A 24,105-nucleotide genomic window follows, 5' to 3' on the forward strand; every position below is an offset into this window, starting at 1 on the left:
CATATAATCTGATCATTGTTATCTATCATAACCATATGTGGAATTATTTTTATTTCTCAAGTCAGTTCTAGAGGAAAGGAAGACGTATGACTGATAAGACTATAGGGTAGTAATAGTTACACAAAATATGAAGATGATCAGTGAAGGACTGGAGAGGCAGAGCCAAGCAAGGTTATATTATTCTAGTCATGCTTATGGTAGTGGCGTTTAAAAACCAATAACCATTTATTAAACACCAATTATGCTCTGAGTACTTAACATATGACATCTTTCAATCTCACAGTAATCCACCACAAAATCATGCATGCCCATGCATTTTACAAACAAGGAAAGGGTTAATGACTGACTCAAAATGCTGACCAGTAACATAGGGATCAAAATCCTCATCTATGGTTTCAAATCCTTTTGCCTTTTCCAGTGAGCCAGGATTTTAACTCAAGTTGGTTTGACTATGAAACCCATAGACCCTGTCCACCATGTTCCTCTGTGAGTATTTCTTGCTGTTCTATTCAGTCAACAGTGTGACTGCTGTCAACATACACTTTTCCAACCACAAAGGCAGCTCTGGTTATGGAAATAAAAACAATCTCAGTGTGAACGATTCCATTAAGATTGCCACCATACTTTTTTTTTGGAATGGTATTTAGGCATCAGTTGGATATTGATGTATCGAGAGGAACTTTGATATATCTGTATGAGTCTCAAGAATTAAAACAGCTAAAGGAAGACAATACATTTCAGAAGGTTAAAAAATAAATTGCAAATCACTGTTTCCCAACACTGCATGCTGTAGCCAATGCTGTTAATTGCCACTAAAAAGATCTATCTTTGTGATGACACAATTTTTTAAATAACCAAACTAATGAAGATACAAATGAAATAATTTTGATTCTGAAACTGCATGCAAATGTCATGTTACCTATGATTTGTGAAAATGAAACATTGCAACAAACACATTACTGTGCTTGATATATTTTTGTGGTTTTTATTTTTCCTTCTGAGTTTGGATTTTGAACATCTGCTACAGACAGGGACAAGTTTGCAACATCCTTGAGTCAGTCTTGGAATGGTCACATCTAAGAGTCTCTGTGGAAGTGATCATGCACAGCTAAGACAGTACTTTTTTGGCATTTTCTGTTTTATTTTCCTCATTTTTGAAAGCAGAAAGCCACTTTCTTTTTCCCTTTCTCTCAGCTTCTCATGAAGATTCCCAGTATACATGCAACAGCTGGAGTTACCTATAAATATACAAACTGAAAGAAAAGAAATATTATGGTTGAATACTTGGGAGTCAGTTGAAAATGAAGACACAGGCATAGTCAGCATGTCACTAACTGAATAGTTCAGGGTGGAGCAGAGGGAACAGAACTCACCACAACTGCTGAATTAGGGTACATAAAGTCCTTTCTGCCCTGTTAAGTGCCAAGCAAGTGTCTCTCATACCTTGTATCTATCCATTGGGTCTTCCTGTTGCAGCTGATTCTCCCGCATTGCCTGATATTCTTTTTCATATTTCTTCAGCTTTTTGGTTGGTACCTGCAGTGTTTGGAGAACAACATGTTAGATAAGAACCTTATATTGTTAAAAAAAAACCACCACTTTTAAAATGTTTTGCAATTATATTGCTGGTATTCTAAAGCAACATTTCCAACTCAAAGGTGGGGTAAAAATCAGATTCTAGAATAGAGTCTAATAGACTTTTCCTGTGAAGGAGAGGGTAGTGTACACTGAAGACTTTGTAAGCCATAACACTGATGTTATAACCATTCAACTCTACTGTGACCAAAGGTGCCATGGGCAGTAGATAAGCAAATGTGCATGGCTCTGTTCCAATATTATAAAAATAATCAGTTTGTTCCTGTTCTACCACACTTCTGATGTCACAACATAGTTTGTGAATAAATTTAATATTATTAATTTTAGTTATTGTTAGGTATAATTTACTCTATTATATTGAAAAGTGAACATTTCTTTTTTTTATAAAAATATAAAATTAAGCCAGGCAGTGGTGGCACATGCCTTTAACCCCAGCACAGGGGAGGCAGAGGCAGGAGGATCTCTGTGAGTTTGAGGCCAGCCTGGTCTATAGAGAGAGTTCCAGGACAGGTTCCAATGCTACAGCAAAACCCTGTCTCAAATAAATAAATAAATAAATAAATAAATAAATAAATAAATAAATAAATAAATAAATAAATAAATAAATAAATAAATAAATAGCAATATCATAAAGCAAAAAGTCTGTAAAGTCTGACACTGAAACCTGAGGATGTGAAATAATGATTATGCTGAATAAAACAATAAAAATGGAACAAATCATCTATTTCCTGCTAAGATTATGCCATCTTCAAAAGACAGCTGTTAAACTGGGCGTGGAGGCACACTCAGGAAGCAGAGGCAGGTAGAACTCTGTGACTCGGAGGATGGCTTGGTCTACCACAGCAAGTTCCAGGCTAGCCAGGCTACAAGTGAGAGCCTGTTACAAAACAAAACAAAACAAAACAAAACAAAACAAAACAAAACAAAACAAAAAAGATAGTTGTTCATTTTTCTCTAAAGACCATAATTTTTCAATATTAGAATTCTAAGAATAAACACAGGATATGGGCTACAGAACTCTCAGTAAAGAAACTAGTGTTTGAATGACCACGATCTATGAATGGTAATATTTCAACAACTAGACACTTAGCTGCCCAGCACAGTTTCTTTACTTACAAAATTGCAAATAAGTTTCTACCTGGTAAATTCTAGGAGAATTAAATGATGAAACAGATAATTTATCAAAAATGCTGCCTGGTCTGTAGAAATTTTTAATAAAAAATATTCAGTAAAAATTAATGTATAGGAATCTATTCTGTTCTATGAGAATGATCAAGTCCACTTTCATTGTTGTATAATAAAAACTATATAATTTCTTTTTTTCTTTCTAGTGGTGCTTACATATACCTATGACCTACATCCAAGGGGAGGAGGGCGCTAAGGGTACTGGGAAAGGGAATGGAGTCCCCTAGCATTCCCAGGGGACCAGAATATTTCAGTGTTTTTGTCACTGGACTGCTATACCACCAGGACTTAGGCTGAGCATCAGTCCCATGTGGAAGTATTTTATAGATAGTTCTGCAGTGGATCTATTCATCAATAACTTATAGCAAGCTTATTCCCTGAAAATCTTCAAACTATTAACTAAGATTCTTTTGACATGTAAAACTCAAGCTCATTTCAATGTGAAAAAAAGGTATTTAACACTTTCATATATATATATATACATATACATATATATATATATATAAAATAATTATTATTTAAATGCACTCAGCACCCTCAGTAAGTGAATCCTTCCCATCTGGCTGAGACTCTGTAATGCTTGGCTTCATCTTCTTCGGGGAAACAGAACAGGTTCCCAGAGCAATGTGTTGCTAGGAAACCTTCCAAGCTTATTTATCTTGTGCTATGGGGCGATACCAAGCATCCACCTGTAATTGGAACAATGCAAAAGGAGAAAGACTGGGGGAGAGCAAGTGGGGCCGTTTTTAGATTCTTGGTATGGATGAGGTAATCAGGAAAATGGAGTCTTCATATTCTAACATTACAGTTCAGGAATAAATACAAATTATATGATATTTTAGAGAATATGGAAATTTGCAATTTTTCTTACTGAAGAAAGGAATTACAGAAAACCTGTTCAGTATGTAGTTTTCATTAAATTCATTTAATTTTCATTAAAAGAACAAAAGGTCAACTGAAAATTATTAAAATTGAAAGAATCTATTACCTCAAGTATAGGTGTTTATCCCTTAAGAAAAATCAATTTAACAGAGGTATGCACTTGAAGAATGTGTTAAAGATTAGCTAGCATTCCTTTTAAGCACTGAATGGATGTGGTGTGTGGGTTCTTTCACCAGCTGAGTACCCTCTACCTTTCCAGAACTTCCCGTCTGGCTGAATTCAGGAAATGAGGACAACTGACAACAAGCACTCAATATTTCAAAATGTCACTTTAGAAAAGGCAGCGATACAGCTCCTCTGTAGAGTGCTCTGCCTAGCAAAAGACCTGGAATTTAGTTTTCTAACCTATTTTTTAATTTTAACCAACCAACCAAATAGAAAAATCAAACTGGATTCCAACTCTGACAGAACTACAGCAGCTAAGGGCTGGCATGCCGGATGACAGCTATACTCTGGGGTGACAGCATCTTCAGACAGAACCAGTGCTTTGAATCATTCATGTTAGAAACATATGACACAGTACTTGGCCCTGACATGGAGACTCATGAAATAAACATCCCCTTACACAGAATTAGTTAAACAGAGGGGGAGGGACCTTTGGAGATTCAACCTTTTCTTTAGGATGAAGAAGCTGAACAACTGTGGCCAAATTCTGGATGGAACTGCTGCAGTTTCACACTCCCTGACCTCTTCCAGATTCCTACTTGCAGAGAGTGGGCCCTCTTGCAGATGAAATGCTACCCAATGTTACTGACACTGGTGCAACTTTTTTGCCATATTCATACACATTTTATTTACTGATTTTCTCTTATTCAACTTTAAAAAATACGCACTTATTTTTATAAGAAAACAATTAACTTGAAGTCAAAGTAGAAAAATAGTCACTCAAAACCGCCTTCAGGTTAATCCCCAGAACCAGTGACTATGCTGTTTTACAGTACAGTGCAAAATGGATTTTCAAATGTGACTAAGCCTAAGAAATCCGAGATAGAAATATTTTAGACTATTGGGTAAATCCTGTGAAATTACATGAATTGTTAAAATAGAAGAATTTTTCTGACTTCACTGAGGTGTGACTATTGGCAAAGGGCCAATCCACGGCTACTGTTGCTGCTGCTGCCTTTGGGAAACAGAATTTCCTCAGTAAAGGAATGTGAGCAGTCTTTTCATGCTAGAAAAAGCAAGGAAATGGACCTCCACAAAGGAATATGGTTCTGACAACACCATCATTTTTGTTCAGTGGGATCCATGTCTTCTTCCAACCTACAAATCTATACAGTACTACACGTCCTTACAATCACCCAACTCATAGGGATTTACTATGGTACTAAGAGGGAACCAAAACAATGTATTACAAATAATAATTGCTATAGTTGTGATGTTAAATGTTTTTTTTTTTTTGGTTTTTTGAGACAGGGTTTCTCTGTGTAGCTTTTCGCCTTTCCTGGAACTCACTAGGTAGCCCAGGCTGGCCTCGAACTCACAGAGCTCCACCTGGCTCTGCCTCCCGAGTGCTGGGATTAAAGGCGTGCGCCACCACTGCCCGGCGTGATGTTAAATGTTTACAAATAGAAGTCAATCAAAAGTCTTTATATGTTTGCCAAAATCAATAATGGCATACATGTATGACAATGCCAGAATTAAATCTACTACTGTCTATGCTAACTTAAACACTGAAGAGAAACCCTCCCCTCCTCTTCATGTAACTAAGAAGGCCATTATAAAATAAACTATAAATGGTTATGCCTCATGTTACAAAAACCAGGATACAAAACTGGATACAGTAAGTGACAAGTAATGGCCATGTAGCTCCATCTGAAGTACAAACTCATGTGATCCCTTTGGGCTTTCTCTTTTAAATCACTAATCACACTGGCTGTGGTATTTCTGAAGTTGTATCCAGGCCTTGCTAAAGAACTAGTCAGCATCCACAGGTATTTTCATTATGGTTTCAATGCATTACATTTTTTAAGTAACCTTTTGGCCCCTCTAAAGTGATAATGATGACCAGTATTTTGAAGGACACTGCACTAAATCAAATAGTCCTTTTATTTCCCAGATGATAAAACCTAGTAGGTATCAATTCAAAATCACTGACAAACCTTTATTAACTCCACTGCTGGCATAATGCTTTCACCTGCCACTTACTGATGAGATTAAGTCATATTCCACTGTTATCAGGAAATAATAAAAAAAGAGTCTAATAAGTTTAAGGTGGGGGGGGGGGTCGTAGAACAGTAACCTTTAATAACAGGAGAGGAGAAAGCTGTCATTACTCAGTTGCCTTGCTTTTCTTCACACCAATCACCCTAGCCTAGTCAGAGATACCAGAGAGAAGATAGCAAAAGAATACAGCTTGAGTGTTCCTTACAGGAAATGTGTAGGGAAATGCTTTGGATTTTGTAATCTGGAATATTTGCAAATATGTAATGAAGTACCTTGGAGATGGGATCCAAGTGTAACCACTAAATTCATTTATGTTCCATATATACCTTATATAATAACTAGAAGGTGATTTAAACAGTTTTAGTGCATGTGTAGTGTTTAGTGAGCATGTGTGTGTGCATGAGAGTGTGCATACTGGTGCAACTACTCATGAAGGACAGGGGAGGTTATCAAGCATCTTGTTCTGTCACTTTTGGCCTTATTCCTTTAAGACAGCCTTTTACTGAACCTGGAGTTAGGCTGGTGGACAGAAGACCTGGGCGTCCTCCTTTCTCTACCCCCAATGGTGCTGGAGTTACAGGTGATGCACAACCATGACCAGCTTTTAAGTGGGTGCTAAGATCCTAACTCAGGGGACGTTGGCAGCAGCGCACGCCTTTAGTCCCAGCACTCAGGAGGCAGAGTCAGGCAGATCTTTGTGAGTTCAAGGCCAGCTTGATCTACAAAGTGAGTTCCAAGACTGCCAGAACTGTTACATAGAGAAACCCTATCCTGAAAAACAAAAACAAAAAACAAACAAACAAAGGATCCTAACTCAGGTCCTCCTGTTTTCACTAAGAGTTCTCTTACACACTGAACTCCCTTTGCATAAACCTCATACCTGTGTTTTGACTGAGTCTTGCTGTATGAAATCAGGTACGGAATTTTCTACTTCTGGTAGTTAGTACTCACAATGCTTCAGATTTTGGAGCATTTCAGATTAGGAATGTTTAATATGTACACTCAACTTTCTTCATTCCCCACATTCTCTCTCTTACTGTCATTTAAAGAATGTATTTCATGGGGCTGGACAGATGATTCAGTAGGTAAAGTGCTTGTTGCTTAAGTATGGGACTTGAGCCTGTATGACCAACACTTACTAAAATAAATAACAGAGAAATAAAAGCCAGGTGTGGTGGCCAACATCCCAAAACTGGGAGGTGGGGATAGGAGGGTCCCAGGGACCTGCTAAGACAGCCAGTCCAGCCAATCATGGAGCTCCAGGTTCAGTGAAAGACACTATCTCAAAAAGTAAAGTGGAGAGCAACTGAGGCCAACCTGTGCTCTCCATATGCACATGCATGAGTGTGGATACTCATACTAGGGTACAAAAAGACTCATTTTTAGGTGTAGTCACCTAAAATATATATAACTCATTTTTAGGTGTAGTCAAATAGTTTGACTGTCATAAATTGTTTTATATTAATTTCAAATGACCTTGTTGTAATGGTCTTAACCTTACTAATCAAACATATCAGTTATCACCTTATTTTGTCTTCTTGCTTTATTATCTATTGTGAATACTTAGTAATACTCGAACTTCACATGCATATAGCTCCTATAAATTCTATTACAGTTTATTTAGTGTGTGTGTGTGTGTGTGTGTGTGTGTGTGCATACACATGTGTGCCCCAGTATACATGCTGTCAGAGGATAAAATGTGGGAGCTGGTCCTCTCCTTCCACCATGTGTGGGTCCCAGGGATCAAACTCAAGTTGTCAGGCAAACACCTTTACCCACCAAGTCATTCACCAGCCCAAATTTCTGAGTCATTAGCTGGCCCAAATTTGACTTACATTATTTTGAATGAAATCTATTTCTCAGGCCAGCAAGATGGCCCAGTGGGTAAAAGTGCTTGGGTAAGCCTGGTAAGGTAAGTTCAACTCCCAGAGGCCACATAAAGAACTGACTATATCACAGTCCACATCAGAGTGGTGGCACACACACTAACATCTCACAATTCAAAAAATTTAAAGATGTATTTCTCTTATTGTGATTTAGTTGGGTTTCCCTAGGAACAAATGCAATCAATCTTTGCGTGTTTAGGAGTTCCAGTGCTTCCCAACACCAAAGATTTTAAATTTGGGCTAATGCCCAAATGTGCCTGGTCCCCTCAGAGTCCTGAACTCTATCTTGGTGCTGGCAATCTATCCCAGGTCCTCTGGAAGAGCAACTAGTACTCTCTCCAGAGCCTTCTCTCTAGCCCCAACAACAGAATTCTTAAGTAACAAAAATGCATCTGCTATATTAACTTAAAGACAACTTCTTAACACAGAAAATGAAACAACATATGATAAAATACACATGTGAAGATTTTCAGCCTGGTATATACAGTATAAATGGCATGATCACTTGTTTATATGGGCTTTATTGAATAATATATATTTTTAAAACTTATGTTTGGAATTTAAGTGAAGAAAAGCACCCAGGAATTAGCAGTGTACCTCAAGGTATGGCCCTAATGGCACTGGGTCAGACAATTTTTGTTTGCTCTTGTGTCTGTGTGCTGAGGATGGGACTCAAGGCCTTGCCCACACTAGGCGAGCACTCTATCTCTGTGCTACATGCCCAAACTGGGAGGTGAGCTTTGTTTGTGCATAGTCCACCCAACCCTCTGTCATCCCTGACTCCCCTAATGTCACTTAGAAAAATTAGCAACATTTTCAAACAGGAGCTAGCAGGTTACAGGGGTCTATGATCAACAGGGATCTGCACTGAAAATTACTTAGCTAGCCTGCCAATAAATAAAGGATGCCTGCAAGGTTTTCAGTACAGCATTGGTATATTCTGGGGTCTGTTTCCTTCTATTAGTGTTGGTGTGTATGTTAGAGATAGGGGCTCACCATGTAACCCAGGCTGTATTCAAAGACACTATGTGACCAAGGATGGCCTTGATCCCCGATACTCTAGGGTGCTGGAATTACACGAGTGCTACCACATCCTGTTTTTTTACCTCTGCCTTTGAACATTATTTCTACTTATTTAGAGAGAGAGAGAGAGAGAGAGAGAGAGAGAGAGAGAGAGAGAGAGAGAGAGAGAGAGAGAGAGAGATGGGGGAGGGAGGGAAGGCACACATATGAGGTCAGAGGAAAACTTGCAGGAATTGGTTCTTTCCTTCCTTCCATCATATGGGTCTTGGGGATCAAAAGCCATTAGACTTAGTGGCAAGTGCCTTTAAATGCTGAACCACCATGCTAGTCGCCTGCTCTGTTGTTTTTGATCAGCAGTAACTAGCATTAAAAATGTATGGAATTATTTCAGGTCAAAAATTTTCCTAACAGCTTTAGAGTGATAACTTAGAAATGCCAGCACGTAATCCTCTTAAGGACTCTGAGGCAAGTTATTTAGAATTTACAAATGAGAAAAATGAAGAGAGGCAGCGTGAGGTTATGCAATGGGTAAACAGTCAGAAGTGGGCAGAGAGTAGTCCTCAGCAGCCTGCCCTCTTTAACTTTCCTCTAACGTAAGACAGGGCTACTTAGGAGGCTGAAGGACTAGACCAAAGACCACACACCTGTCTAATTACCACACATCAACAGATGATGAAAAGGTACAAGGCAGATCAAAAGAAAATTTGTGGTGTGAGAGGCAGCAAGGGAGGAGTACCCAATGAGGAGGAGTCTCACTGTGCTTGCTTTGGAACCCTTCCTTCTTCAATGAGAAGATGCCATTTTTCCTGTGCTCAAAAGCAACATGTATGTAAAAGATGGTGAGATAAATCCCTGCTTAGTAAATTAAAAAGCCAATATGACCCCGTCTTAGTCACCGTTCTATCACTGTAAAGAGATGCCATGACCAAGGAACTCATATGAAAGAAAACATTTAATTAGGGGCTTGCTTACAGTTTCAAAGGATGAGTATATTATTGTCATGGTGGAACATGACAGGAGCACGGTGGCACACATGGCACCAGAACATCAGCTAGGAGCTACATCCTGATCCACAGGCAGAGACAGAGGGTTACTCATTGGGCCTGGCATGGGCTTTTGAAACCTCAAAACCCACTCCCAGGGATACACTTCCTTACAAAGCCACACCTCCTAATCCTTCTAATCCTTTTAAAGAGTTCTATTCCCTCATGAAAAAGCATTCAAACATATGAGCCTATGGGAACCATTCTCATTCAAATCACCACAGACCTAGGTTAATATTCTTCAAAGCAAATGTTCTTGGTGGTCATAAGCCCAAGTGTTAAAAAATTAATATGACAGAGCAAAGCTACTAACCATTATCTACTGCTTTGTACATACCAGATCATTTCTTAGGATGAATACAAACCATTCCATTTCGTATATTAATCACTGGATAAAGAGAATAGCCATAAACTATAGTCACAGTCTTTGGAAATTTTAAGTGACCTGAGAGGGTTTCTAAGATAGGGTCTCAGTCACTTCTGCAAGAATTTACCCATCTAGATATTAAGTGGGTCAGTAGTAATCACAGTTGCAATAGTCAATTTGCAACACTTTGTAAATTAAAAGACTGGAGAGGAAATGGACAGGAGCCAAGAGATGTCCAAAAAGAGATCTTGTCCCAGGGGTTTCTCCTTGGAGCCCTTCATATTACATAGCAACACAAAATAATTTGACTCTGAGCCTTTAACAGTAAGAGAAAGGGGGCATTAGTCAATGACATTTTATCCATAAATTAAGAAAAAAATTAACAAAACATCGGAGCCTATAAAAGACTGTTAGATAGCTTCTAAATGTAAGGATTACAATCGTAAGAGGGTGGAAAAGGAATGCACTCATTTCTTACTATAACTCTAACTCACAAGGCAACAGTAATCAACTTGCTAAGTGTCCTCCTCTTCCATTTATAGTAACAAACAACCTATGACACTGAACTTGCTTCCGACTCTTCTGACATGTCTGTTTTCCTAATACTCATGCCTAATGATACATACCTGTGATAAGCTCCTAGACTTGTTAATAACTAATTGTATGTGAACCATTTTGGGGTGTTCATTGCTTTTTCCAGAATGTGGCATACTCAAAGTATACATGAAAGCTCCTGAAATATTGATTTCAGCTTTCTTTGCCCCTTTTAAATATAAGCTGTCTAGTCCTGAGGCTACAACAGCTTTAGGAGATGTACACTTTATAGGATCTGCTTACATGTCCATTTCTAATCTTCTTTCTGTCATTTTAGATTTAGCAAACTATTTTTGTGGAACTCCTTGGCACTTCTATTATAAAACTTTCTTATCAATAAATAATGTCTGGAACCAAAGTAATTTTTGTATTATCTATATTTTGAAAATGTCCAGATTTATAGTTTATGGTTGTGTTGGCTAGTTTTATTCCAACTTGACACAAGCTAGAGTCATCTGAAATGAGGGAACCTCAATGGAGAAAATGCCTCCATAAAAAATATAGGGCATTTTCTTAATTAGTGATTAATGGGGGATGGTGTAGCCCATTGTGGGTAGTGCCACCCCTGGGTTGGTAGTCCTGGGTTCTATAAGAAAGCAGGCTGAGCAAGTCATGATGAGAAAACCAGTAAGCAGCAACCCTCCATGACCTTTGCATTAGCTCCTGCCTCCAGGTTCCTGCCCTTTCCCATTCCTGACTTCCTTCAATGATGAACAGTTACAGAGAAGTGTAAGCCAAACAAATCCTATCCTCTTCAAGTTGCTTTGGTCATAGGGTTTCATAGCAATAGTAGCCCCAACTAAGACATTGGTCTAGAACTTCCACTGCACTCAACCACATATCCAAAAGCTAAAAGTCTACACCATTATTTGGGTGGCTCCCATTTGAGACCGGTACACACTCCCTACCCCTATCCTCAGCATGCTTTTCTTTCACTACTCATTCCATCTGGAAGCTCATGTCAGTAGCCCAGAGTGATCCTTGACTTCTTCTCTCACTAGTACTCAACTATGTGATAGTTTATGCTTGTTTCGCTCTTTGAGCCTCACTGACAAGACTCTACTGGGTTCAACTCCTTATTTCTTCTATCAGCCTACAGTATAACATACAAACTAGTTTTGGTGTCCTGGTGCTCTGCAAGAAATATTTTCACTGTAATTTGTCTCAGAAGCAAATAAGTCATTATGCTTCCTAAAAATTTCAATTGCTTCCCACTACACTTAGGAAAAATATTTGGCAAGGGTATGCTGGTTCACTGAATTTTGATCTGTAATTTTCTATGCTATTTTGCAAAAAAAAAAAAAAAAAAAAAAAAAAAAAGGTGAGCATGACAATTTGTCCTGTGAATTTTCTAACCAATGTTTATCTATATTAATATCTATTTTATTATAATAGAGGAGCATAATTTATTATAAAGTGAATATATACACTGAAAATTTGGAGTAAAATTATTTTTTTTTACTGACAAGGATATTCAGTTCAAGAGTTTAGAGACAATTTCTGCTCGTGTGTGTGTGTGTGTGTGTGTGTGTGTGTGTGTGTGTGTGTGTGTATCTATGTACGGATGGACATGCAGTTATTTTAACTCCTGACTAGAAGATAATGAACCACATATACTTGTCAATATATGGCATAAAATACACAATGACACTTTTACCCTGATTTTTCTGGGCAAGCTTGAAAAAAGAAGGTCAAAAAGTCTCTGGAGTGGGTCAGTCAGGAATTTAATTCTGAGAGAAATGTGTTTAAAATTCCATAAAGTCTTAAGAGAAGGCAAGCTGAAACAATATATTTTCTTTCTTTCACAGTCTTCTGGGGGGGAAGCATTCAGAGCATAAATGACTCAAAAGATTTATAGCTTAAAGCAAATCACCTTCAGGTACTGGGATCTGTTAGCACTGAGATGGAACAGCTTTTGAAGCCGGCATGTTCCTGGAGAATTCTCTTCTTTGTGTATTATGTCCTACACTCATTTTTTTCTGTTTCCACTGCATCCTGTATTGATTTATACAAATAATGCTGGGCTCTTTTCTTCACTCCCAGGAGGCAATAGTTGCTATGGAATTTTTATTGTTTTTAAATCTCTTTTTTGGATTCTTTGCACTTATAAAAGAGGAAGAAGCCATTTAGCCTGCTTTTAAATTAAGCAATAAAAATTCCATGACTATATTGCTATCCTCAATCTGGAGCTAAATTATTAAAATTATAACTCTTTTTTACTTTGCAAAAATTAAGAAGCAGTAATATCTTAAGCTAGTACACCATACTGAATGTTTTGATTTCTTTTTTAGGAGAAGTACTCAAAATCTACTATAACCTCTCAAGTAAAATTCTATCTTTAAAAGGACTTCTGGGTTAGAAATTTGTCACTTAGAAATTTTAGTATATTGTTTGGAGAGTAACAGAATGACTATCAAGTTCTAGAAATTAAGATTATAAGCTAGTTTATATTGCATTAAATCTGAATACATGTTGTACTGGTATAGTACTGGTTTGATTCTAGGAATTAGATTAATCAGATATGGTTCTAAATCTTGGTTAGAGGAATCCAGTATAGCTGCACATCACTAGCAAGCTAATCAAGTGTACATGAAACTAGAGAATGAGAAGAGACAAAGAATGGACAGGGATCCAAGGGAGACACTTCTCTATTCAAGTCCAACACTACAAGCACTGTAACAGCACTGTACTCATTCTGTACATAAATAAAACAAGCTAAGAAACCTGAAGTAGCACTTCTACATCAGTCATTATTGGTAATTGGATCAAGGAGACATCTATCTCTTGTTCAAAATATCTACAAGTAGGCTGAAGGCTACAGACGTTTATGCTATGAAAACTTAACTGAGGACAATATATACAATTTTACTATACCAGCCTGACCTAGATAAACAGCTGGAAAGAAAACTAAGTACCTTTACCTGCTCCATCTATTTTAAAGGAAGTAGAGCTGGTAAAGTCATCACCAGCAGTAGTAGTAAACTGCCCCAAGAGAGTATTGCTGTTTTTATACAACAACCTTTTGGGGTGTTTTTTTATTTTTTATTTTTTTTTTTTTGAGATAGAGTCTATGTAACCTTGGCTGGCCTGAAACCTGCTATCAGGCTGGCCTTGAACTCCCATCAATTCTTATGTCTGCCTTTCAAAAATAAAATTATAAACACACGCGCACACACACACACACACACACACACACACACACACGCTTTTTAACATGGAAAGAAAAATTTATCTCGATATCTCTATTAAAAATTCTTCATGCTAGTTATGGGGGCACACACCAGTAATCCTAGAACCTGCGAGGCTGAGGCAGGAGGATGACTGAGAATTTTAGGCCAGCACAGACTCCATAACAAGTATCAGGTCAACAGGACATGTCTTAAAGAAACAACAAAGACAACAAAACACATACCCTCCAATCATCTCTCCACTCACTTGTTACAGCAGCATTTACTGTCTGTCGACTGTACTCTAGGCCTAGTCTTCCCTATAATCATACAATTAAGATGTATACTGTATTTATTTACAAAGTTAGTATAGTGCCCCAAGGGGGAATAAGGGTGGAGGGGCAGTGCATGAGTCTCCTTTTGACTCCTTCTCTGAGGAACAGGAATGAAACTGAACTCAGTATGGTGATATTTTATTTGTACTGAAATGTGATTTTATTTGTATGTTAATAAATAAAGTTGCCTGGGGGTCATAGCTTATTAGCAGACCCTTAGCAGAAGTCTGGCAGTGGTAGCACATGCCCTTAATCCCGATCATATGACAGGCAGATCTCTGTGTGTTCAAGGATACCACCAGCATGGAGACACACGCCTTTAATCTCAATACCAACCATAGAAGACCTGGAGGTCTGTATAGATGGGCAGTGACGAGGAGATCATGTGTTTGGGTTTACAACCAATGAGAAGGCAGAACAGAAAGTCTATAAGAAGACAGATACACAGGAAGTAGCTCTCTTGCTGAGGAAGACAGCAGTGGCAGTGAAGGGTAAGGTTTTTAGCACTTAGCTATTACTCTGACCTCTTGGGCTTTCATCTCTGCATTGGCTCTGTTTCTTATTTAACAAGGAACAGGTTACATCTACAACTCAGAGTTAACCAGCCAATGACAAGTGGGCAGGAAGAGTGTCCAGGTTATAGGGACAATAAACACAGCTAGGAGGGGCTACATAGTTACCAATGCAATGTAGGACGAAGACTACTGCTCAAGATGGAGCAGGAAACCAAGTGTGGAGAGCCATGCAGCTGCACAGGTCACATATCCACAGAAGGATAGCTGTTTGAGGGGCTGCAGGTCAGTTTGGATCATAAAGAATAGAGGAATTGCTAGCCAAGGCCATAGGGTCTGAAGTATACAGGCACTAGTCTGGAGAGGAGAGGAGTTCCAGGAACCCAAACCACAGAGTGCCTGCTACTGACTACATTCCCCACAACAGTTACTAAGAGCTATTGTGCAAGCTGGGCTTATACAATCAGGTTGTCTGTGCTGAGTAAGACAAAGGAGGTCTCTGCTTTTAAAGAGCTTACAGATAATTCTTTAATTTAGGGTCCAGAATGCTGGGTTCTACAAGGAAAGTATAAGCACCACTTATAGAGGAGTTAAGACATAAAGATTACTCACTTGGAGTGGAAAGCAGCAAAGCAAACATGCAGGAGAACTGCAAACAGACTGAAATTGGCATTTGTCTGCTGTGATAGCAGTGATTCCACCACACCTCTACAGGAGGGCATGGCCAGTACTCCTCGGCACCAGGCACTGATTGCTGTATACCTTGTATGATTCAATTCATGTGAGCTTGTCATTAATGAGGCAGACCCTATTATTATCCTGATTGTACAGATGAAGAAACAGGCACAGAGTGACTGAGTAATTTTTACCCAAGGCTATATAGCTAGCAGGTTAGGGCTTCATTTAAATCTAGGCAATATAGGTCCAAAGTTCTGGCCCTGAATTGCTACCTACCATTTCAATATCATTGTATGTTTGATTCTGTTTTGTTTATTTAAAATCTTTATGCTGGGGCTAGAGATGTCGCTCAGTGGTTAAGAGGGCTTACTATTCTCCCCCGCCCCAGACAGGGTTTCTCTGTGTAACTTTGAAGCCTTTTCTGGAACTCACTCTGTAGCCCAGGTTGGCCCTCAAACTCACAGAGATCTGCCTGCCTCTGCCTCTCGAGTGCTGGGATAAAGGCATGTGCCACCACCGCCTGGCTACTCACTTTTTTTAAAAATTAAGATTTATTTATTTATTTATTTATTTATTTATTTATTTATTTCCTTACTTATTATGTATGCAGTGTTCTGTCTGCACACCAGAAGAGGGAACAAGATCTCATTACAGATGGTTGTGAGCCACCAAGTGGTTGTTAGGAATTGAACTCAGGACTTCCGGAAGAGCAGTCAGTGCTCTTAACCTCTGAGCCATCTCTCCAGCCTCTGAGGGCTTACTATTCTTGTAGAGGACCCAGATTTGGTTCTTAGAACCCAAGAGTTGGCTCACAACCATTAGTAACTCTAGTTCCTGGGGTCCTGACACCTTCTTCTGGCCTCCCTGGGCACTTGTACACATGTGGTGAACATAAACTCACAAAGGCACATACACATATAGGCAAACAATAAATAAATCTTAAACAAATAAAATGTAAATTCTGTAACTGTGCCTCTTATTTTTCTTCTCAGTCTTCTGTCACTTAACTTTTCCATGTACTTGGCTATTGAATCGTATATATTACCTTAAGTTATGTAGAAGATATGCAACAACAACAATAACAACAAAAAATAGTGCAGGGAACTAGAGAGGTATCTTAGTGGTTAGGAGTGCCTGTTGCTGTTGCAACAAATAACAGTGGTTCCCAGCACCACTTTTTGGTGACTCACAGTAACCTGTAACTCCAGTTTCAGGTGATCCAACATCCTCTTCCAGCTTCTGCAGGGACCCACACACCCATACACACAAAGGCAAAAACACACATAGATAAATAATAAAATAAATATTTTTGACAAACAGAAAAATAATAGCTCTCAAACTTCATCCATTTTTATGATCTAGAGCAGTGGTTCTCAGCCTTCCTAATTATGTGACCCTTTAATAGAGTTCCTCATGCTGTGGTGACGCCAAAAATAAAATTATTTTGTTGCTACTTTGTAACTACAATTTTGCTACTGTTATGAATTGTTATGTAAATATCTGTTTTTTATATATATATATATATATATATATATATATTATGTAAGATTTCTGACTGAGAAGCTATTGTAGGGCAACTGGGAACTGGGAAGCTTTAGTAGGGCAAAGGACATGGTCAATAAGACAAAACGACAGCCTACAGAAGAAAAGATCTTCACCAACCCCACATCTGACAGAGGGCTGATCTCCAAAATATATAAAGAATTCAAGAAACTAGACATCAAAATACCAAACAATCCAATTAAAAAATGGGTAAAAGAGCTAAACAAAGAATTCTCAACAGAAGAATCTCAAATGATTGAAAGACATTTAAGGAATTGCTCAGTATCCTTAGTCATCAGGGAAATGCAAATCAAAACACGACTCTGAGATATCATCTTACACCTGTCAGAATGGCTAAGATCAAAAACATTGGTGACAGCTTATGTTGGAGAGGATGTGGAGCAAGGAGAACACTCCTCCACTGTTGGTGGGAATGCAAACTTGTACAGCCACCTTGGAAATCAGCATGGTGGTTTCTCAGAAAATTGGGAATCAATCTACCTCAAGACCCAGCTATACCATTCTTGGGCATATACTCAAGGAATGCTTAATCATACCACAGGAACACATGCTCAACTATATTCATAGCAGTATTATTCGTAATAGCCAGAACCTGGAAACAACCTAGATGCCCCTCAACCAAAGAATAGACAAAGAAATTGTGGCACATATACACCATGGAGTACTACTCAGCAGTAAAAAACAATGACATCATGAAATTTGCAGACAAATAGATGGACCTAGAAAAGATCATCCTGAGTGAGGTAATCCAGACTCAGAAGGATAAACATGGTATGTACTCACTCATAAGTGGATACTAGATGTAAAGAAAAGGATAACCAGACTACAACTTACATGTAGCATGAATCATAAAATGTCTTATTAATAAAAACAAACCCAGAGCCAGGTATTGGGGTGAATGCTGAAAGATCAGAGAAACAGAACAAGCCACATCCACCAACCTCACCTTGCCAACTTCTCAGCTGATTTTGTTTCCTCAGACTGGAAGCCTCTGAGTCCTAATCCAAATAGATCTCAGCTGAACTGCTGCTAAAAGCCTAAAAGCTTAAAAAGCTAAAGTTCCTGGTCTTCATGCCTTATATACCTTTCTGATTCCTGCCTGCCATCACTTCCTGGGATTAAAGGCATGTGTCTTTCCCAAGCAAGACATGAGATCTCAAGTGCTGGGATTAAAGGTGTGTTTCACCATGCCTGGCTATTCCCAGGGTGGCCTTGAACTCCCAGAGATTCACATGGATCTCTGCCTCAAGAATGCTAGGATTAAAGGCATGTGCTACCACTGCCTATCCTCTATGTGGCTGTTCTGCTCTTTGACCCCAGATAAGTTTATTGGGGTGCATAATATATCAACCACACCCACAGCTCCAGAGAAGCTTGCTAACAAGTAGGATCCTAAGAGGGACTCAGATCACCCAGCAAAAGAGAAATAGATAAGATCTACATGAGCAAACTGGCGGTGGGGGGACAATGGAGGGCAAGGGGTGGGGGATGAGAACATAAGGGAATGGCAGGTTTGAGCTGGAACAGGGACAGAATGGGAGAGCGAGAAAGAGATACTATAAAAATGAAGACATATGGGAATTGGGAGAAACAGAGTGCTAGGGAAATTTCCAAGAATCCAAAAGGATGACCCCACCTTAGACTACTAGCAATAATCTAGAGGGTGCCTGAACTGGCCTACTCCAGTAATCAGATCAGTGAATACCCTAAATGTCATCATAGAGCCTTTATCCAGTAACTGATGGAAGCAGATGCAGAGATCCACGGCTGGGCTCCAGGCCAAGCTCCAGGAGTGCAATTGATGAGAGAGAGGAGGGATTCTATGAGCAAGGGACATCAAGATCATGATGGGAAAATGCACAGAGACGGCCAGCCAAACTAGTGGAAACTCATGAACTATGGACCAATAGCTGTGGAGCCCATGGGACTGGACTAGGCCCTCTGGATAGGCAAGACAGTTGTTTAGCTTGAACTAGTTAGGTGACCCCTAGGCAGTGGGATCAGGATCTATCCTTGGTACATAAGCGGGCTTTCTGGAGCCCAGTGCTAAGGTGGGACACCTTGCGCAGCTTTGGTGCAGAGTGCAGGGGCTTGGATCTGCCTTGACTGAATGTACCAGGATCTGCTGACTCCCCATGGGAGACCTTGCCTTGGAGGAGGTGGGGGTGGGGGGCAGGTTGGAGGGGGAGGCTGGGAGGCAGGAGGAGGGAGGAGAGGGGAATCCATGGTTGGTATGTAAAAATGAATAAAAAATTTCTTAAAAATAAAAAAAGATATCTGATATGCATCCCCTGGTGGGGTTGTGACCTACAGACTGAGAATCACTGATCTAGAGGCTGACTTAGCAGTTGTATAAGCCTTATAAATAAACTGAGGTCTGAATTTCTGAAAGATGACATGGACAATATGCTATTATTGATGGCAATTCCAGGGTATATCTTTTATGGTGCTCAACTAGAGATCATGTAGCTACAGACTTTCTGTTGCCTATAAGAACTATGAGCACTGAATTGATGCAACTCTGGAGACTCACACATTGGCTCCAAGATCTGCATGACCCAGTGTTGCACCTGCTTCTTGGGAAAAATATGCACATGCTCATCAAGTCAATAGGTATCTACTGTCTGCAAGGCACTCTGCCAAATACTATAAACAAAGATGGTTTGAAACAATTCTTTCATCAAGAAACTTAGATGTTCGAACAGAAATACTAACCCCATGTTATCGTGGGCTACAGGATAGCATACTTTTACAAATTCATGAAGAATTTTGGGACAGAGTGGAAGGAGACAGGATGTGAGGACTGTCATACATGAAGGTTTTGTTACTACCATGTAAGTCTCAGGATTTTGGTAGGGTAGTGGAGGCATCTGTAGTTACTAAGCACTAGAAACAGGTACACCATAGGTCTGTTACACACACTGTCATTGCCAGGTAGAAGGCATTTTCTGTTAAATAGTAGTAACAAATAGACCCAGACATTGTAGACCAGCTGGATAGGCAGAGTCTTAACATAAAATTCATGCAGGGTCAGAAACTCTATATGATATATATATGGTTAAGAACACTTGCTGCTCTTCCAGAGGACACAAATTTTGTTACCAGCACCCACACGGTGATTCACAACCATTTTAAAATCCAGTTCCAGAGTATCTAATTTATTCTTTTGACCTCTGCAGGCACCAAGCATGTACATGGTACACATGCATACATACAGGCAAAATAGTTATACATATAAAATAAATAAATCTTTTAAATTTTTTTAAGTAATTGTGAGCCAGGCCTGGTAACAAATGCCTGTAATCTCAGTACTTGGGAAGTGGAAGCAGGAGGGTCACGTGCTCAAGTAGGTGCTCAAGCTTCTCCTTGGCTTCACGGCAAGTTTAAGGCCATTGTGGGCTACATGAGACCTTCTCTCAGAAAACAAAAATATGTGATGGTGAATCGTCATTGTCAACTTTACTGGAGTTGGAATCACCTATGAAGCACAGCTCCTGGGCATGTCTTGGGGGTATTCCCAGGCAGGTTTATCTGAAGAGAGAGGACTCATGCTGAATGTGGGCTGCATAATTAACTGGACTGAGATCCCAGATTGAATGAAAGAGGGAAAGGAGGAGGGCAGCTGAGCACCAGTCATCATCTCTCTATTTCTGCACTGTGAGATAATGTGACCAGGGACCGCACACTCCTGCTGCTATGCCTTCCCTGCCTTGATGGACTGTATTCCTTCTAACTGTGAGCCTGAATAAAACCTTCCGGCAATAAGTTGCTTCTTGTTAGGTACTTGGTCACAGCAGTAAGAAAAGTGACATTATTGTTAGGAAGTCACTGAGGTTTAAAATAGAATGGTAGGGTTGAGGATATAGTTTTGAGGAGGAACCCTTGCCTAGCATGTAAGAGACCTTAGGGTCTTTTGATTCCCAGTACTGGGAAAAAATAAGTTAATACAAAGTGAAGAAATAAAAGAATCAAACCATGTATTTTGAGTTTTTTTGTTTTGTTTTGTTTTTGTTTTGTTTTTCGAGGCAGGGTTTCTCTGTGTAGCTTTGCGCCTTTCCTGGAACTCACTTGGTAGCCCAGGCTGGCCTCAAACTCACAGAGATGCACCTGCCTCTGCCTCTTGAGTGCTGGGATTAAAGATGTGCGCCACCACTGCCGTTAATTTAGAGGCTGGAGATATGGTTTGTCAAACATGAGGACCAGAGTTCTGTGGTGGTATTCTAATTGTACTGAAATGTGATTTTAATTGTATGTTAATAAATAAAGTTGCTCAGGGGTCAGAGCTATTAGAGCCATAGACAGAGTGTGGCAGTGGTGGCGCACGCCTTTAATCCCATAGATCTCTGTGTGTTCAGAGATACAACCAGCATTGGAGACATATGCCTTTAAGACCTGGGGGGCTGTACATACAGACAGTGACGAGGCAGTCACGTGTTTGGGTTTACAACCAATGAGAAGGCAGAATGACTATGAAACGACTTACACACAGGGAAATAGTTCTCTTTCGGGAAGCTGGGACACCGCAGGAGGAAGGGTGAGATTTTAGCTCTGAGCTCTGACCTCTTGGCTTTCTCTTTTACATTGTTTCTGTGTTTCTTATTTAATAAGACAGTTGGTTACATCTACAGAGTTCTGTTTCTAGTACACACGTAATAAGTCTGGTATCCTGAAAATACCTGTAACTTCAGCTCCAAAGGGTCCAACTCCCTTTCTGGCCTCTGTGTATACATATGCATATACTCATAGAGTCACCTACATATATGCATACACACATATACATAAAACAATTCTTTAAAATAATGTTAATCTGGAAAAGGTGTGTGTGTTGGGGTCTCTGTAAGCATCATGGCAGGCAGGGAAATGATCCATGTGAGGTGAAGAATGAAACTTGGGTCAGCACCACGTTAGTAGATGCTGGATCGAAAACTTCCAGAGTCTGACCTCTTGGGTTTATTTTTCTTACACATTTAAGCACAGTAAAAAAAAAAAATCTTCACATGACAGTTATCACAACAAAGATTTAGGAGTGGCTACAGTGAAACTTCTTGCAAAGTGCACCTCTATAGCAAAGGACCCATGACCTTTACAATAAGAGTGAGTTCTACTGACTGATAAACAGTACCTAGGATAAGGACCTAGGGAAGAAGGATCTGTAAGAAGCATAAGGATAGATTCTATTGATGGAGAATACGGAGTACATGGGGCCTCTTTCATAAGGAAAGGTTCTATTCACTGAGAGACAAAGCTCAGAATTAGGGCCTACACAGTGCTCAGGATTTTGGGAGATTTGGGTGAAGGCTGGCACCATAGAATAGCAAAAAGATCACCAGGTTGTTAGACAACATCCACTCCAGCCTTCTAAGTGAAAAGGTATCATTTCCTTCCCTTAAAGAAAACAGGCCTTCATGTTTAACAATTCTAGATCCTCCGATGCTTTCTCTAAGCTGTGCCTCCTATTGACCTGTGTGTTAAACTAGAAGAACAAAGGAAAAGAAAGGGCAGCAACTGAAAGAAGATACAGAAAGTTAGAAAACCAGGCCAGGAGAAAGGCCTCCGTGAAGAAGGTGACAGGAGAAAACAGAAAAGGAAGGAACCAATAAGAGAGGTTCAGGCCAAACCATCCCATGCCTCCTTGAATTTCTCTAACGTGAGTCTAAACCACTCATTTAATAAGCACTTCTAGGGGCTGGAGAGATGGCTCAGAAGTTAAGAGCACTGACTGCTCTTCCAAAGGTCCCAGGTTCAATTCCCAGCACCCACATGGCAGTTCGTAACTTTCTGTAACTCCAAGATCTGACACCCTCACACACAAAGACATGTGGGCAGAACACCAGTGTACATACAATAAAAATAAATTATTTAAAAAAATAGCACTTCCAACTATGATAAGCTTTTCATGGGATATGAAATTTTCCTATACTTACTGGGATCCCTTAAGGCCTAGGGCAGATTTCTTCAGGTAAGTATACTCTAAATGTCTAGGGGTTCAAAGGGAATCTGTTAATTAGAGCACTAGGATGGACAGACGGAGGCTGTGCCGTACCTATGTCCTGAGTCTGGGGATTAGGAGAGGTGTGATGACACAGGATGGTAAATGAAGAGACATAGAAACCTGCTTAACAGAGGATATTTCTGTTACCTAGATGAGGAAATTGTGATAACCAATTAAAATGGCAGTTTTCCCTGATATGTTTGACAGAGCCAATAATTATGTCTACTCTGTGGAGTAATTTCTAAAATAATACATAAGAATGAGACTATTGAGATTTTGTATGCTGTGCTGTGGGAATATTCTACCAGAATTCATTTCTTTAATCATGGAGGAAGCAAAACTAAGGATGAAGTGAAAACACTGTGCATGATAAACTCAGCATGTGAAGAATAAATACAACATAATGAGATCCTCTATTTCTACACCCCCAAAACATCTCATTTTGGAAAAAAAAGATACTATCAAAATGGGGGGGGGGCAAAACAGCTTGACCACACAGGTGCCATGACAGGCTTTGAGGCCCAGACATTGCTTCTAACCCAGGAAAAGCCATAAGCTGACCCTAAGGGGAAGTATCTGACATCTCAAACATTCTAACCATTAGATAAGGTTAGATAAGATGGCCAGATGTCCCTGAGTCTAGCACACACCTATTTCTGTTTTACAGACACCCCTAGACAAATGCCAGCCAATCAGGGTCCTGAACCCTGGAAATTCCCTCACCCCAACCTCTGCTATGATAAAAACCCCATCCCGCCTGGGCTCAGGGCCCTCTCTACTCTTACATCTTCATGAGACAGACAGAGAGATCAAGCTCTGAGCTTGAAAATAAAGGCTCTTTGTTTTTACATATGGGATTTGGTCTCCATAGTGGTTTTTTGGGAGTCCCTGTGATTTGGGCATAACAAAAGTAATTCTAAAAATTGACTGGAAATAGTACTGAATACTTTTCATCTGTAGACAAGATAAAAATAAAAACATATTTAAATCATGCTTTCCTCTATACCCAAGTAAAAGAGAGGCCTAAGATCAACCGGTCTGAGTGCTTCTTTGGGG

The 24,105-nt window shown here is 39.6% G+C and overlaps 1 protein-coding gene across 17 annotated transcripts in view; it reads right to left on the reverse strand.

The window, feature by feature from the left end:
• Positions 1-24,105, reverse strand: part of Rabgap1l (RAB GTPase activating protein 1 like) — a 566,460-nt gene that overhangs the window by 37,720 nt on the left and 504,635 nt on the right. For 11 of the 17 annotated variants that reach the window (XM_042258403.2, XM_042258404.2, XM_076547797.1 and 8 more), the window contains one exon: positions 1,444-1,536. In XM_042258403.2, coding sequence (XP_042114337.1) covers positions 1,444-1,536 — 93 coding nt within the window. Of the gene's footprint in view, positions 1-956; positions 1,254-1,443; positions 1,537-24,105 lie in introns of those variants that run through there. The other 6 variants (XM_042258405.2, XM_076547800.1, XM_076547801.1 and 3 more) reach the window with 1 other exon arrangement.

The sequence above is a fragment of the Peromyscus maniculatus genome, chromosome 11, assembly GCF_049852395.1.
Source record: "Peromyscus maniculatus bairdii isolate BWxNUB_F1_BW_parent chromosome 11, HU_Pman_BW_mat_3.1, whole genome shotgun sequence".
NCBI lineage: Eukaryota > Metazoa > Chordata > Mammalia > Rodentia > Cricetidae > Peromyscus > Peromyscus maniculatus.